Genomic DNA, 16,566 nt, shown 5'->3' on the forward strand with positions numbered 1-16,566 from the left:
GCTAGGCCATTTCAGAGGGCGACTAAGAATCAATCACATTGCTGTGGGTCAGGAGTCACATATACGCCAGACCGGGTAAGGACGGCAGATTTCCTTCCCTAAAGGACATTAGTGAACCAGATGGGTTTTTACGGCAATCCGGTAGTTTCATGGCCACCATTACTGATACTAGTTTTTTTATTCCAAATTTTATTTAATTAATTGAATTTAAATTCCCCAGCTGCCGTGATGGGATTTGAACTCATGACTCCAGATTACTAGTCCAGTAACATAACCATTTTGCTACCGTACTACTCTTCTTTCTCAAGAACTGTAACAGGCCACAAGATAAATTGCAGGTCTCAGTGAGGATAATTTTTTTTTAAAACGCTAAATAAAATTTCATAAAACACCAGAAAAATGACTCTTTCCTGCTGCGCCTGAAAATCTGGCCGTAATTTGAACAGAGCTTCTAAGCACACGCACTTGCAGGAAACTCACGTATAAGGCTCTGTAACTTGGGGGGGGGGGGGGGCATTATTTTGGGTGCAGATGCATTCGGCTGAGGGATCAATAGACAATCGTAGAAACTCAAGGAGATTTGGGTTGTACTTACACGCTCTACACACTTACACCCAAAATTCCGCAATCTTTTCGGCCCCGTATTTGGATTATCGCCCAGACTGCACGTGTCTCTGGGTCTGAATACGCAGGAAATTCCAGGCCCAAGAATTCATAGCATTTATGCTTCCTAGCCTTTTAGGGTATTATTGTTCCTGTGCATTCACTGATTCACCATGATCAGTTCCACAGGAGAGTCACTAAAATAATTTTAAAATAATATGCATAATGCATATTTCCTCTCCATCATATATCAAATGTCAAACAGTATAAAGAAACAAAAGCAATCATTTGCAATATACGAAGATCCCCAGCAATTTAATAAACTTTAGCTGTCAAGGGAGCTATATCTGTAACCCCTGACTGATTTTACAAATCCCTCCTTTAAAAAAAGAGGAAGCCAACTGACCTGCAGTCTGAAGAGCAATTAAATTCTGACCACACCCAATGCTTACTTTACAGTAATTAGGTTTGTGGCTTAGAGACAACTCCACTTTAACAGTAGAATAATACTGTATTGTTATACAATGTAACTCTCCAGTCCTTATAAAACAGTGTTGTCATTCAAGTTATTATTGAACACCACTATAAATGCGCAACATTATTTAGTGTATGATATAAACAGAATACATAACCAGAACTAATGTGCGTGCAATCCTGTATTCTGTTTAAATCACAAATTATGAAATGCACTCCTGCACTATACCATTCATCCTGTAGACCATGCAAATAATCTGTGGTAATTTTTTCTCCTTTTAGCTGAAACTGAACAATTGCAATAAAAAAAACTGCAAGAGGAGCTGTGGATATCATTTATATCCAACTTGCAACTTCATCAATCATGATGACTTATATTACCTCAGTTATCAGATATAAATTGTATCACACAGCTCCTCTGCATTGCAACTTTTCTCATACATGTAAAAACACAATGGTACTAATAAAGAAGGTTCAGTAGCACCATGAACATTAGATTGGTTTTACTTTTGGTACAATGTTCTATTTTATAACATTCTGAGTTTACCCCCTTCAAAACTTCCCTATATCATGCAGATTCAGAGTCCACCACATACACTGTTGGAGTAACACGTTATCAATACGTTTCAGTTACCTTTCTATATCATTAAGAGATTCTGCATACTTCCACATAATTAACTTTTATGTAAATAATGCAAGTTATGGATCCAGGCCTATAATTATATATATCACAACAACTACTTGCATTTATATAGCACCTTTAACGAAGTAAAACATCCCCATGTGCTTCATAGGAGTGTTATCAAACAAAATTTGACACCGAGCCACATAAGGAGATATTAGGACAGGCTTGGTCAGATAGGTTTTAAGGAGCGTCTTAAAAGGAGGAGAGAGGGGGGGGGGGGAAAAGAGGTTTAGGGAGGGAATGCCAGAACTTAGGGCCTAGGTGGCTGAAGGCACGGCCGCCAATGGTGGAGTGGTTAAAACCTGGGATATGCAAGAGGCAAGAATTGGAGGAGTGCAGAGATCTCGGAGGGTTGTAGGGCTGGAGGAGGTTACAGAGATAGGGAGGGGCGAGGCTATAGCGGGATTGGAACACAAGGATGAGAATTTTAAAATCGAGGCGGTCCCAGACAATGTAGGTCAGCGAGCACAGGGGTAATGGGTGAACGGAACTTGGTGCGAGTTAGAATACAGGCAGCAGAGCTTTGGGATAGTCGATTCTGGAGGTAACAAAGGCATGGATGAGGGTTTCAGCAGAAGATGGGCTGAGGCAGGGGTGGAGATGGGTGATATTATGGAGGTGGACATAGGTGGTCTTGGTGATGGAGAGGATATGGTGTCAGAAGCTCAGCTCAAGGTCAAATAGGACATCGAGGCTGTGAACAGTCTAGTCCCGACAGTAGTGAGGGAGGGGAGTTTGTGGCGGGAACCGAAAGCAATGGCTTCGGTCTTCCTAATATTTAATTGAGGTTAACTTCTGCTAGGACAAGCAGCGTGACAAATCAGAGGCAGAGGGATCGAGAGAGGTGGTGGCGAGGTAGAGCTGGGTGACGTCAGTGTTCATGTGGAATCTGACATTGTGTTTTCGGATGATGGCGCTGAGGGGCAGTACGTAGATCAGAAAAAAAGAGGTGGCCAAGGATAGGTCCATGAGGGACTCCAAAAGTAACCATACAGGAGCAGGAAGAGAAGCCACTGCTAGAGATTCTCTGGCTGCGACTGGACAGATAGGAATGGAACCAGGTGAGGGCAGTCCCACCCAGCTGGACGACAGAGGAGTGGCATCGTAGGAGGGTGGTGTAGTTAACCGTGTCAAAGGCTGCAGACAGGTCGAGATGGATGAGGAGGTGTACGCCACAGTCACACAGGATGTCATTTGATAAGGGCCGTTTCAGTGCTGTGGCAGGGGTGGAAACCTGATTGAAGAGGTTTAAACACAGAGTTGCTGGAAAGATAGGCATTTGGGAGGAGCACAACATGTTCAAGGACCTTGGACATATATATATATATATATATACACACACACTGTAATATATAACAGGGAACAGCAGGTATTCAGCTTATACCACTTAAAAGATGTTCATATTCAAATTTGTCTCTGTGGAATCAGCTTTGCATCCCCACTTGTTTAATTATTAGCCTATATCTCTCATTTATAAATTATAGTAATTTACTATAGATATTCAAATTTGCCTTTGCATAATTTTTGAAAATGCTAGGTGCAAAATAATATCCTACCCCTGAATTAATTATATGCTCAGTGATTTTGAAAAATGTTTTAAAGCACTCAGATCTGGGTGTTTACTGAAAAGGGCATGGTAGGCAAAAAGATATATGTTCTACTCTCCTACTTGTCCGCTTTTAACGTGGGATTCAATTCCCTCCAATTTAAACAGGTTACTTGCATGATAACTATCTCCTTGCAGCACAAGAACCAACATATGGTATTACAAAACAATTGTTTCAAGCACCAGATTTTACATAACCTCATTGTGCATCATGCAAGTTTTGAACAGATACATAAAATGCCACTAGAATGAAATTCTTTCTAGTATATACTTTCAAATATTGGCAGCTGTGGTTTTGCATCATTTTGTGGATCTTTTATAGATGATGCTAAATAGCCTTGCTAACTGTTACAAGATTTTGGTGAATCAAATGTAGGCCAATTAGTTACTAATTAGCTAAACTACTTTAGTTTACGTTGCAACGCATTTTAACAAAATGCTTAAACGCTGGATGAACCCCTTAAAATACTCAGGTATGTTAAAACTATAACTAACGAAAATAAAGATATCTCCAAAAATTCATAAAGCACTTTAAGGGACCGTAATTCATTTAAGTTTGAAGCAAATTGAATGGTTACAAATACCCTCCAACAAAAGCTCGCAAGTACTTGCACGATGTTTATTAGATCAATGTATTATCATTCTATAATACACAATACTATAATCAAGATTCGTTGTTAGAAAAATACATTATATCGTACTACACATTAACAGATCAGGCCACAATGATTTTGCAATCAGAACGAAATTCTACTACGTAAAATGTTTGTCAAACGGAAATGTTCGGTATCTCTAAGCAGCTAAAATGGCGTCGCTTCAGCGAATTTAAACTGCGCAACCACTGTTGGCAAAGCGCCAATGATTATATCCACAAGTGGAGCTTTGAATTATATGGTCTCTTACTAGAGAATTCTGAGCTATTTATTGCCAACATGGTCAGTAGAAAGATTTTTTAAAAATAAAAAACTTTTTTTAAAAAAGCGAAAGCAATAAAACAGGGCGGAAAGACATACTGCGCTACGGTTGTGGCCTACAAAATAAAAGGGACAAATCTGGCACTAGGCAATTAATGCTGTTAAAAACTCGGTTTAAAAGTAAAAACGAGGGCTTGTCAAGGACAGTTTTAGTTGATTTTTAAAAACTGGGTTGAAACCGAAGTAAAAATAAGTCTTCAAATCCCGCCCACAGAGGCAGCGGTTAAAAAAAAATTTCCACAAACTAAAATCGAATCGTGTTTGTTTTTCCCGTCAACTTTAGCTGGGCATCGAGATAAGAGGGGGAAAGGAAATATTTTTTTCCTTTTAAAAAAAAATGAACATTTCCAGCGAGATACTACATGGTACGAAGAAAAATCAGCAAAACTGACGAATATCTACAGCGAACAGAACCGACGGCGGGACATTGAAAGCGGGCGATTATTAGCTGGGGCTTTACTTTTTATCCGGAAGCGCAGTCCAACCAGCAAGAAAAAAGAAGAAAAATCAACCTAGAATTGAACAAGATGAAGGGAGGAGGAAAAAATAACTCATGTCACCATGTTTTGTGAAAGCAGCAACCGTCTATTCCCCCTTTAAAAAAAACGTTTTAATAAAAGAAACAGAAGAATCGGTTGGAAATGAGTCAGAGACCATCAGAAAGGAAGAGAGAAAATAAAAGTCTGAAATTAAAAGCAAAGATCGACCTCCAATCCCGCCCATCGCCATGAACGGGAGGAGCGGACCAAACGGCTTCTTAGGTTTTTTTTCTTTGCGGCGTTGGGTTTAGGTTTATTTTATTTTAAGCTGCTCAGGGCGAGCAGCTGCTCGTTATCGCTCGAAATCGAGAGATTTGTGGGGTTTCTTTTTTAATGGGAACGTTTAAGAAAAATCAAAAAGACGGTGGTGACTGATGAGTCTTTGACTTCATCCACCTTTGGTCGGGATTATTTTTTTCGCTCCCCGTTTTCGAGGCGATGAAAGGGAAGAGAGAGAGGGGAGGGGGGAATCTACTGAGAGAATCTAGAATCGCCGCTTTGAAAAATAACCCCGTGAGGTCAATTTACCAAATGGTGCTACTAAACAGCCGCCCGTGACTCCAGACAAAACCGCTTAGAAAGCAGGAAAAAGAGGGAGGGATCTCAGACGATTATTTCTCTCTCCCTCTCTGGCGTCTATTTTTTTAAACTCATCGTGATCACGGGGGCGGAAAGAAAAACTATATTTTCGAACAGCTCTCTGTACAATCAATGACTCATTTAGTTTGGGGAGAGGGTGGAGATGAGGGGGGAACTAAGACGGGTAGAGTATTTTTTAAAAAGTGCCTCTTGCAACTTAATAGCTTTTTTTTTGGTGGTGGTGGTGGTGGTTGTTGTCGTTGATGGGTGGATTTTTTTTCCTCCTCTTTCTGCTGCTGCTTCTAAAGCCGGGGAGGTGATTTTTAAAATCTATTTTCCCTTAGACCCTATTTTTTCTTTTCCCCCTCCCCGAAGGAGTTGTTTTTTCTTTCCTTGAAAATTTTATCACAAAATTATAATACACTGAAGGAACTCACCGTCATGAAGCGTGCCTTGTCAACGGGGTTTCCTCGCCATCAAATCAGGGGCGAGATGACCAAGAACAAAAAAAATCCGACTCAACACATATTGAAAAATAAAAAGAGCTGTTCAGGGCATTTTCCTGCAAGGAAAAAAATATATATATAATTTTATATAATAAATTACACGCCTGTTCTGAAAGTATTACCTTTCTATTTTTTTTTAAAATACACCACTTTCAATTTGTTTGAACATGTTTGTTTTATATGTATATTTTTGAGGGGGAGGAGTGTTTTTGAAACTTATTTTTATGTATTAAAAAAGTGTGAGACGTGGAAATTCTTTTAATAAATTGGGATTTTATTTCTTTGTGTTTCGTTGTATAATAAAGCCGTGTTTGGGCTTTCCTTTTTTTCCCAATTGCGGAAAAAATGATTTTTTTTTTAAAAAAGCGATGTCTGGGTTGCGTGGCGTTTTTTTTTCTTTTTGCATCCTCGAACTCTACCGTAGAAATTGGAGCAATAGATGAAAATATTGAAATTAATTGAAATGTGCTCTTGGTGGGTCCCAGGATCACATGACACAGCGATTTGAAAGGGCGATCATCTCTTACTGTTTAAGATTTAAGAAGTCTCACCTATACATATATATATATATACACATCATGTAGATATAAATATTTTTACATCATTTTTCTTTAAGCTTTCTAGCACCTCAACACTTGTTAAGAAAAGTAAAATGAGATGGTTTCCAGCCCCCTCCCTCTTCCTGTAAGTGCACGAAGCGCAGCGCATGGCGCCGGGGTCCTTGCCCTGAACAAACACGGCGCGCGCACCGCAACCACCCGCTGCTTCCCCATTGGTCCGCGGGGGAGGCACCGCCCCCAGCAGGTCGCTACGCTCATTGGTCAGCACCGTGTCCCTGGGCCGCGGGCGACCGGGGGGGGGAGGAGGCGGGGCTGAGGGGGAAGTGGTGCGGGCCCGCTCGAGTCTTTCTTGAAGCTCTTCTTATTTATTTATGTTTGCGTTTCGACTGAGACCGACCTTTATCGAGCGATCACGTGTTAAACTACTTTTTAAAAAAAACAGATGAGGAGATCTGCATTAAAGGATCTTGTCTCCGTGCCTAAAATGTCTCTGGATAAGTTTTGCCAATTGCTTCCGAACTTTGCTCGACTACAGTATTGGAAATGCTGAATTCTACTTTGTAACCGCGGTATCCGATCTTAGTACTGGAGGGAGGACGGATAGAGAAATATTTAGTTCTCTGTAATTCAGTTTGCGATTAAAAACCTCTCGTTTGATTTTTGTTGCACTGTCGGTTTTAGAAATCGCCTTTACTATTGAAACCTGCTGTCCACGTCGTGACATACATACACGTTCGATGTGATTCTTTACTGTTCAACGGTATCGAGTTCCACTTTAAATATCTGCTGGGCTTGGCATGACGCAGTAACGTAAAGTACAAAAACGTTTGGATGTGACTGACTAATTTAGCGACGGTATTTTTAAATTTCTGTCTAATCATTTGAAAAACACAAGAACTTGTGCAACAGGTTGTGGCTGTTAATTTACTTTTCCACTGAAGGGCCTATTTGTATGAAAAAAAATGGGCAAATGTAATCATTTATTTACGTTTAGTGATCGGAGAGAAAGTATTTATATTTTGCAGGGTGAGATGAATGTTCACGCAAAGTACTGCGTTGATTCTAAGAACCTTTTTTGAAGCGCTTCTGTCTCTGTGACAAGTGAAACATAATCAAACTCAATTATTACTTTCTCGATGCAGTTGAAATTAAGTTCAGTTATGCTCGAGTCCATCGCTGTAGCTGTTCAATTTGTGTAAGGATAATTTATATATGATTTAGCGTACTATTCTGCTGTAAGTGTTTTCTGGTTCTAAATATACAGACTGGTGTTTGTTTTGATCCACGTAAACATCATGCATAAAGATACTGTATATTCTGCTGTTTCCCATCTTGTTCAATTTGGGAAACACGGAATAGGTGGTGGTGGCGAAATAATCTCCCTGCCTGTGTTTTATACGATCTACCATCAACCGTACAGGAACTCTATAAGAATAACAACACATTTCGATTTCCGAGACACCAACATCCATAAAAAGAAATACAATGGCCTCAGTATTTCAATTGCAACGGTCTGATGAGTTATCGAGTTAGATTTTTAATTAGGGACAACCTTGGGAAACTATTAATAACCGATGGAGGGAATGCCCAGTTCATTATTGTCAATACATGAAAAAAGCGCAATTGTTTCCATTCCCTGGGTCCATCAAATACTCCAGGTACATTTGTACCAAACTTATATTTCAAGCAAGTTTTCACTACGATTTAGGTAGGAAGTAGTTGTCCTTAAATTTAGTGTTTAGAAAAGAGATATAGTAACAATCTTATAACTTTCACTAAGCAACGTATAGTATAGTACAATTTATGTGTGTCCAGTCATGTTTAAAATCTACCTTTAATGAGTAACAAATTAAATCTTTGTTACTATGGTTATCTCTGCTCTTTGAGATATGGTAGTGATTTCATTTCAGCCCTTTTAGGTAATGGAAGCTAAACTTGACTACATGCCTCACTTGGCATCAATGATTGTTCAACTGGCTTTAGTGTTACAGACTGTTCTTCAGTTATGGTCTTGCCTAAAGAATGGGACATGGACCAGAAATTATACATTTGACAGGCTTTCCTGATGATTAAGACTACAGCCCGCAGGTGATCTATAAAATTGTTCCTGATTGATCCAGGATCTGATCAATGAATCTTATCCAAGTATTAACTCCCCAATCCCAGAAATGGTATGTCCAAGCTTTTTAGTTATTTTTCCAGGAACCTAGCATTCCAACTTATTTCTGTAATCAGAAACTAAAATTGGATTCCAATCTTCAGAGAACGTGTCATTTACTTTGGAAGTGTGGCCTGCTTTTGAACAGCCCCTTAAGGTTATCCTCATATCCAACCAGATATACAGTTGTCTACCCAACAACAATTCAGCAGGCATGCATTTGTTGGTACTGTGTGGCATGTTTGAATATGATATAATGGACAACATCTTCAGAGTCGTTGTGTCCAACTCTGATTGTCTTCACTGCTTATTTGAAAGATCTAACAAAGTTTTCTGCCCCTCCATTCAAACTGGAATGGTACGATGTGCTGCATCCCATTACGCCTTACAAATGTCACATTTTTGGCATGTAAACCAACGACCATTGCCTAAAATGAGTTCTCCTGGTAAACAATGAGATGAAAAAACAATCCTCAATACATTCATTGCAGCACTGGTAGTTTTGGGCGCTACGTCCGACCCGCGGCCAAAGCAATCAAGGCGCTAAAAGTCACACTCAGCCCTGACTCCACCAGGTGTGTCGAGTACGTGGAGCGATCCCGTCCAAGCTGACCCATGTTCGGACGGAATTTCTCATCGGCGCCAGGCCCCGAATCCTCGGGAGCCTGTGCCTCACAACTTGAGCCGTCTCTGGGAAATCCCCTCTGTGCCATTTCACTCTGCATGGAGAGGTTTCCTGTATGGGCTGCTCCTGCACACTCTCCACTTCCTCGTCTTCCATCAGGACACGTACTATCCTCCTGTCCGGCGGAGGTCCCCAAAGAAGGGCTTTCTACACAGGAGTCCTCCCCTGCACCATTGGGGATCTGGGGCGGAGAGTGTTGCATGCAGCAGTCCCGACAAACCAGCGTTTAAGCCATTTCACAGACACCCAGGCTGCCCGTAATATCTGTGGCCTGGATGTGTCCGTGTTTCATGTATCTGTTGAAAGTGAGAGGTTCCTGTTCCTGTTCCACTATTTAAAGAGGCTGCTTCTCAAGTTCTGGCTGCACTTCAGTCCCCCGATCCTGATCTTTGGCCACCCGGTGGGGAAGGGGGCAGGCAAGTTAGAATACCACCTCCTGTGTCTGCTCCTGGGCCTGGCCAACGTTACCATCTACCAGGTCCAGGCTAGATGCGGCCCATGGGGGCGGTCACAACGACTGCCTCTCTTCCGCGGTATTCTCCACACCCTAGAGAGGGAGCACGCGGTGTCTGCCAGTACACTTGAGTCTTCCCTCGACCGGTGGGCACTGCAGGGACTGGAGTCATAACTGATGAGGACAATGGCATTTTGGTCTAAATTGTGTGATTGGGTGTGTCAAAAAAACATTTTTTTTTTGGCGGCACTTTTTTAGGTTTTTGGGGTTCTGGACACTGGAGCAACCCGGTGTTTTTTCGACGGGTTTCACTCAAACATACTGGTAGTTTTGGATGGTGTACTAGTGTCACTTGGATCTAGTATCCACCGAAACACCACAACCAGACCCCAGGCTACTTGAGCAATGCCACTGGAGATTTGGTAGTATTAAGAAAATTCATAAATGGAATATTATAAATATCGACCCATTTCTATGGTCCTGAAAGCCAAACCCAGCGACTAGCATGGTTTGAATGTCTTGACAAATGGACAATCACATACCATTTGGTCACTGTCAGAATTCAAACATGCATCTTGGTGAGGGCTTTCATTTGTACAATATCAATATGGTTTTCATTGGAAGCCTGCAATACATAACCTTGACACTGAACTGCTCATTAACTAGAATACATCATACCAAATAGCCTTCTTCCAGAGTTTTTTCATCCTTTTTCCTGTAATAGTTCCATCCCTCCTGTTAGGTCATTCACATCTGTCAAGCTTTGCAGTGTGAAATGCAAGCTTTGTGATAAACGTATTTCTTTAGGTGTAGATTCACAGATTTGTACTTGGTGTTACTGGAAGGTTTTATAACTGGGAAATATTTAACACTGCTTTTGCATGTCAAAGGGACAGTAAAGCCTTATGATACTTCTTTCAAATGTCATACCCTTCAGGTATAAACCACCAGCATTCTGTTTGCTAGACTTACAGTTAATATTACAATGATAAGCTGAATACGCCCCTCTTTGCAGTCTAGAAGCTGCTAGCCTGGAATCCCTCTTTTTGGCTCCAGTATCTACATAAGTGGCTTATAATTACTGGCTTCCTGCTATACAGATATTGGTAAAATTTACGTAGACCAATTATGATAGCTGGTACTTCCTTTTCCATCTCTTTCCACAGAGGTCGATGACCAACATTTAACTTCATTACCCATAGGGTGGTTAGAATGTGGAACTCGCTACCACAAGAAGTAGTTGAGGTGACTATCATAGATGCATTTAAGGGGAAGCTAGATGAACACATGAGGGAGAAAGGAATAGAAGGATATGCTGATAGGGTTAGATGAAGTAGGGAGGGAGGAGGCTCATGTGGTGCATAAACACCGGCATGGACCTGTTGGGCTGAATAGCCTGTTTCTGTGTTGTTCATTCTATGTAATTCTATGTAACATACATATGCTACTGGTCTTTCTGCAGCTCCTTTAAAAATGTGCAAAATGATAGGGTGAGACATCTACCACCAGAATGATAAGGTGAGACATCTACCACCAGAATGACCACTTTGGTAGAATCATAATCATAATCAAAACATTAGCTGATACCACAATCTGTTATAACTGCTGAAAAACTGCCTCACACTCAGCAGTTCAATTCCATAGCATTTCCAAAGCAAGATGTTTAAAGGACAAGCTATAATTAACAAGTTCAAAATTAACTTTCACTTGTAAATTTATTAGCCCAAGGAAAGACTGATCAGATTTTCATGTGGAGATGCTTCCAAGATAGTACTGACTTTATTGCAACATGAATGGTGATCTTCAGCATCAGCAGTAAAACCCAGATACAGAAGAAAGGGTTGCATGAAAGAACACTTTGACCTATTTTTATGCCATAGTTATCTAATAGCTGAATAACAGTTTTAAGTTCTGTAGATGTTCTGAATCATCTGTTCCTGTCATAACCTAATCATCCAGATTACATCCCTGTATGTGGTAAACATTGTAAAATTTTATCTATAGTCTTTTGGAATATAGGAGGAGCTGATAAGAATATCAAAAGACAATAAAGTTTATAGTCTACTCAATTTAAAGTTGCTTCATTCAAATTACCTGATAATTTTTTTAAAAGCACTAAATTCCTACTATTCAACATTATATGCTTTTAAATTAGAGGATAATCATTTTTTTAATGCAAAACAAACTTCAAATTTTCAGGAGTAAACTGGTGCCAACCTTGCTGATGAGCCTTAAGAAGGTACAACTTAGAAGATTTCTGTCCTCCATAGCTCTTGCGGGTTTATGCATTAGATATTGAAGGACTTCTAAATCATGACTTGTGATGACTTTATACTCATACTTCCATCTGGTTTTTGCCCTGAAACAAAGGGTTTAGCCCACTCTGAGCATGCTACCTTTGTGATTACTCCATTCTATTTGTTTTTTCAGTTCATCCAAAATTTTGCTTTTTAAAGCATACATGATACACACCTGTGTTAAAGAATTTTAGTGTTTGTTCCTTTATTATTCTTAATTTAGCCTTTATGACACACACATCTGGTATATTATCAAACAATGTATACTTACATAATAGCTCTGTGATCCTAGTGTCCATTTTCAAACCATCAGGAGTAGAATTGTAATTGCATTTCATCTAATTTTTGGGAACTAAATTGGCATTCCACTTATAAAATTACCAGTGGGATGTCCCATGCCAGAAGGGTGCATGAAATGCAGCGGTCACCATATTTATTTTATTCATTCTTGGGATGTGGGCATCGCTGGCATTTATTACCCATCCCTAGTTACCCTGAACTGAGTGGCTTGCTAGGACCCTTCAATGGGCAGTTAAGAGTCAACCACATTGGTGAGACTGGAGTCACATATCGGCCAGACCGGGTAAGGACGGCAGGTTTCCTTCCCTAAAAGGACATTAGTGAATCAGTTGTTTTTTTTACGACAATCCAACAGTATTGTCGTCACTTTTACTGATGCCAGCTTTTAATTTCCAGGTTTTTAAAATTGAATTCAAATTCTCATGGTGGGATTTGAACTCAATGTTCTCTGGATTATTAGACTAGTAACATAACCACTACTCTATCATACCCCTCCATGTTGGTTAAGACACTCCTTAGGTGTCCCTGGCGGCCACCTGAAAATGAATGCTGGGCTCATTAAACTAATTAATTAGGGGCTCTATGCTTGTATTAGGACCCTTTTGGGAAATTGGTGCCAGGGAGCATTGATTCGATCATTCTTAAGTCTATCCAGAAAAACATGACGCAGACACTCAGGAAGCAGACTGATAGAGAGATCCTTACCTCCATTAAGATAAGTCTCTGGATAGTTGTTATTGGCTGCCGGGAGGTTTTGAAGCCACAATTTTAGCTACTTTGGCTGAGTTTGGAAAGTCTTTAATACTAAATAGCTTTGGAGAGCTGACTTTTGACTGCAGCTGTACACTGTCACTTCATTGGCTTCAGGAGTACTGGGAAAGGTGGGAATGTTGCTGGGATTGCCATTGAGGCTGCCAAACCAGGGGGAACAACAGCAGCAACAAGCACGGCAGCACAGACCTGAGGAGGCTCAAAGAAGAGGGTGAAGGAGGCATCTCATATGAATTCTTACATACTCATCACTCTGCTCTGGCTGACCTGCATTAGCTCCCTGTCTCTCAGTGTATAGATTTCAATATCCTTATCCTAATTTTCAAATGTTGTCATAGTCTCACCTCTGCAATCTGCTACACCCCTATGTCCCAACACATAGCTCCCTTTCTTCTAACTCTGGTCTACTGTGTGTTACCCCCACCCACCATCAGCAGCAGAGCCTTCAGCCACTTTGCACCAGCACTCGGGAATGCTGTCTACCTACCTACCTCTCTATCCTCCTTGAAAAGCCTCCTCAACTGTTCTTTTGGTCACCTCGCCTAATTCCTGTCCTACTTTTTGTTTAGTATCCACAGCTCCTCCTACATACGAAAATGATGAGCAGGAAAAGACCAGCTGGTCCATCAAGCCTGCCCCATACATGCTGAATGGAGCATCACGACCAAAAACTTACTCAACCCCCTCACCCCAGCCATATAATGTATACTATATGAATGCAAGTTGTAGTTAATAAGATTTTCAATTTCAGCAAAACGAGTACAGTCCATGATCTTCCTCCCTTTTCCTCCCCTTTCCCCAACCAGTTTTTATTTTAGCAAAAAAATGCCCTACAGAAGAGGTGGTAGACCTGTCAAGTCGTAATAATTTTCAGGGTTTGCTGATCTTTTGAACTGAAATTATAGCATCACTGTATTGTAAATAAAACACTGAAACGAGCACACCCATCACCTGTCCTGAATGTGCTTGGTTCCGTGACCGGTGGGCACCGCAGGGTATGGAATGTATTTTGGACATTCGTGATATTATAATTTAATTGTTATTTGTATTCTGTTGTTCCATTGGGCATGTCTATTATTTTGAACTGTTTGTTTATTGTACAAGTGGTGCCCAAGGGCACTTGTTAGATCAATTTTCTGTTTCCCTTTGGTAGTGTCACCCCTACAGGTCAAATCAAAATAAGGGTTTGTAAAATGTCACTGTTCAGATGAGGAGGCATTTTCACAGCCTATAGTCTGCAGAGCAATAACTATCTCCCTAGGAACCAATCAGATTGACTGATACAAGGAGGCACCGCAGCCTGCGATCGGACCAATAAAATGGCTCGTTATTGCGTGATCGGTTAGAAACGGTTCAAGATGGCGCTGGTGGGTGAGAGCGAGAATAGAGAGAAGTTAACGGAGGAAATACCGGAATACGACCGGCGGAAAGAGAAAATGGTGGAGATCCTGCAGCGCAGGGACCAGGAGAGACAACAGGGGGTGGAGAGGAGGAAACTGGAGAAGGACGTGATCGGCGTGAAGGAAGAAAAGTCCAACTTCTTCACCGCGGCGTTTTCGGGCGAGAAGTCGGAGATCGAGGCGCTGCTGGAAAGCTGCGAAGGCACCGACAGGAGCGTCCTGAGCGCCCGCTTCGAGGAGATCTCCCTGAAGATGCAGAAGCTGCAGAAGTTCGTGAACGACAGCATGATGTTCCTCTCTGCCTACGAGCTGCGCCAGGCCCAGGACGCTGTGCAGAAGCTGCAGGGGGCGCTGGTGGAGAAGAGGGAGGAGTGTCTGCCCAAGAAGAAATTCGCTTTCAAATCCCGCAAAAAGGAAGGCGCCGGCCCCAAAGAAACCAAATCCCCCGATACCCCGTCCGACAAGAAACCAAGCGACCCCATAGCGATCGAGGAAAACCTCTGCGGCTTTTCAGACGCCGACTCCAAGCTGCTGGTCCGGCGGGCGGACGAGATCAGTGGGAAAGACGTGCTGTTGAGCCGGTTGTCCAACTGTGTGGTGAAGCTGCTGGGCTCGCCCAACACACTCCATGTCAAGAATGTCACCAATTCCAAGGTTTTGTGTGGACCTGTCTCGACTTCTGTGTTTATTGACCAGTCCGTCGGTTGCACTTTTGCTTTCGCTTGTCAGCAACTGCGAACCCATAATACTAAGGATGCAAATGTGTACCTGCATGTGACCAGCAGAGCCATCGTAGAAGATTGTACCGGAGTTTCTTTTGCTCCTTTTAACTGGAAATACGAAGGCATTGAGAAGGATTTTGAACTGGCAGGTTTAGACAGAGCGAAAAACAATTGGAACATCATTGACGATTTCAACTGGCTCGCATCTGATCATTCCCCTAACTGGAGTATTCTGGCTGAAGAGTCTCGAATAACTGATTGGGACCAAATCTTAACGCCATAAGTGTGTACCGTGTGCCTAAAGTCAGTGTTTACTGAGCAATCGCAGGAATTCGTGACTTGATTGCAGCTCATGCTACAATCTACAGCACTTCGTATACTTTAATATAAGTAAAATAAGCCTCGTGTGGACAGAAAGTTAGCTTATTTAATTTTTGTTCATGCTTATTTGTAGGACTTTGTGTTGGCTTGTGTTAAGGCCCAACTTGTACAGTTTGCATGATCTGTTGTAAGGTATTTTGTGTGTGAGATGTAATGTTACATGCAATGTACCCTTGTCACCAGTTTGTTATTGTAATGTTTGAGTTTCTATTGGAAAATGTTCATTATTGTACTGTTGGAATATAGTTCCTAAAAGAAGAGTTGAAACTAATTTTAGAATGGAGAAAAGTAATTAATGAAATTAAAAATTCTTCCTGTCTTTGGTGTTTTTGACCATCTTTAACCAGTTTGATTTTACATAAAGGCCAATATTTACTTAAATCTGAAATCATCCCTTGTAGATTCCAAAATCTCTATAGGGGATGAAATTGAACCTCATTGCATCTGTTTTCCTGACAGAAACAAGAGCAGTGCAGGAGGCCAGCCTCTTGTGCCTGAACAGCATCAGAAACATATCCACTGCCATATTGGTTCGGTGACCAGGAGCCATTTCTGGCATTAGCCTAATAGGTGCAAGCCCCAGTAGTTTTTCCAGGTCTACAGCGGCCCTTGAAAGGAACTGCTAGAGGCTATCAAACCGTAAGGAGCTGGTGGCCCTTGCTCGGCTCCATCCTGTTCACTTCCATTCCCCCCCCCCGGCACCTACCAGAGAGCATAGCATTGCTAGTGGCAGCACAGCAGCCTAAACTTCATCCCTTATTTCTCATCTCTCGTCAGACTTATTAAAATGAGGCCCCAGTATTGATCAGGCTGACCTGTTCTGGTTCGTGTCAGCCTAGCACCGTGGATGAATTTCCAACTCATTCAAGCTT

At 41.5% G+C, this 16,566-nt stretch overlaps 2 protein-coding genes across 3 annotated transcripts in view; one reads left to right on the top strand and one right to left on the bottom strand.

Annotated features, from left to right (window-relative positions):
* The window catches only part of bicral (BICRA like chromatin remodeling complex associated protein), a 61,728-nt gene extending 55,710 nt beyond the window's left edge, over window positions 1–6,018 (bottom strand). For both annotated transcript variants that reach the window (XM_067988829.1, XM_067988830.1), the window contains exon 1: window positions 5,898–6,018. The gene's annotated coding sequence lies outside the window, so the exon portion shown is untranslated. The remainder of the gene's footprint in view (window positions 1–5,897) is intronic.
* Window positions 6,019–14,239: 8,221 nt separating this feature from the next.
* On the top strand, window positions 14,240–16,013 carry tbcc (tubulin folding cofactor C). The gene has a single exon (XM_067988831.1). The coding sequence runs from the start codon at window positions 14,550–14,552 to the stop codon at window positions 15,594–15,596; it is 1,047 nt and encodes a 348-aa protein (XP_067844932.1). The 5' UTR covers window positions 14,240–14,549; the 3' UTR covers window positions 15,597–16,013.
* Window positions 16,014–16,566: the final 553 nt, after the last annotated feature.

This window comes from Heptranchias perlo, chromosome 8, assembly GCF_035084215.1.
Source record: "Heptranchias perlo isolate sHepPer1 chromosome 8, sHepPer1.hap1, whole genome shotgun sequence".
Taxonomy (NCBI): Eukaryota; Metazoa; Chordata; class Chondrichthyes; order Hexanchiformes; family Hexanchidae; genus Heptranchias; species Heptranchias perlo.

What these genes read in the sequence shown, in the direction of transcription:
- tbcc (XM_067988831.1), top strand. Translation starts at nt 14,550, where the DNA reads ATGGCGCTGGTGGGTGAGAGCGAGAATAGAGAGAAGTTAACGGAGGAA.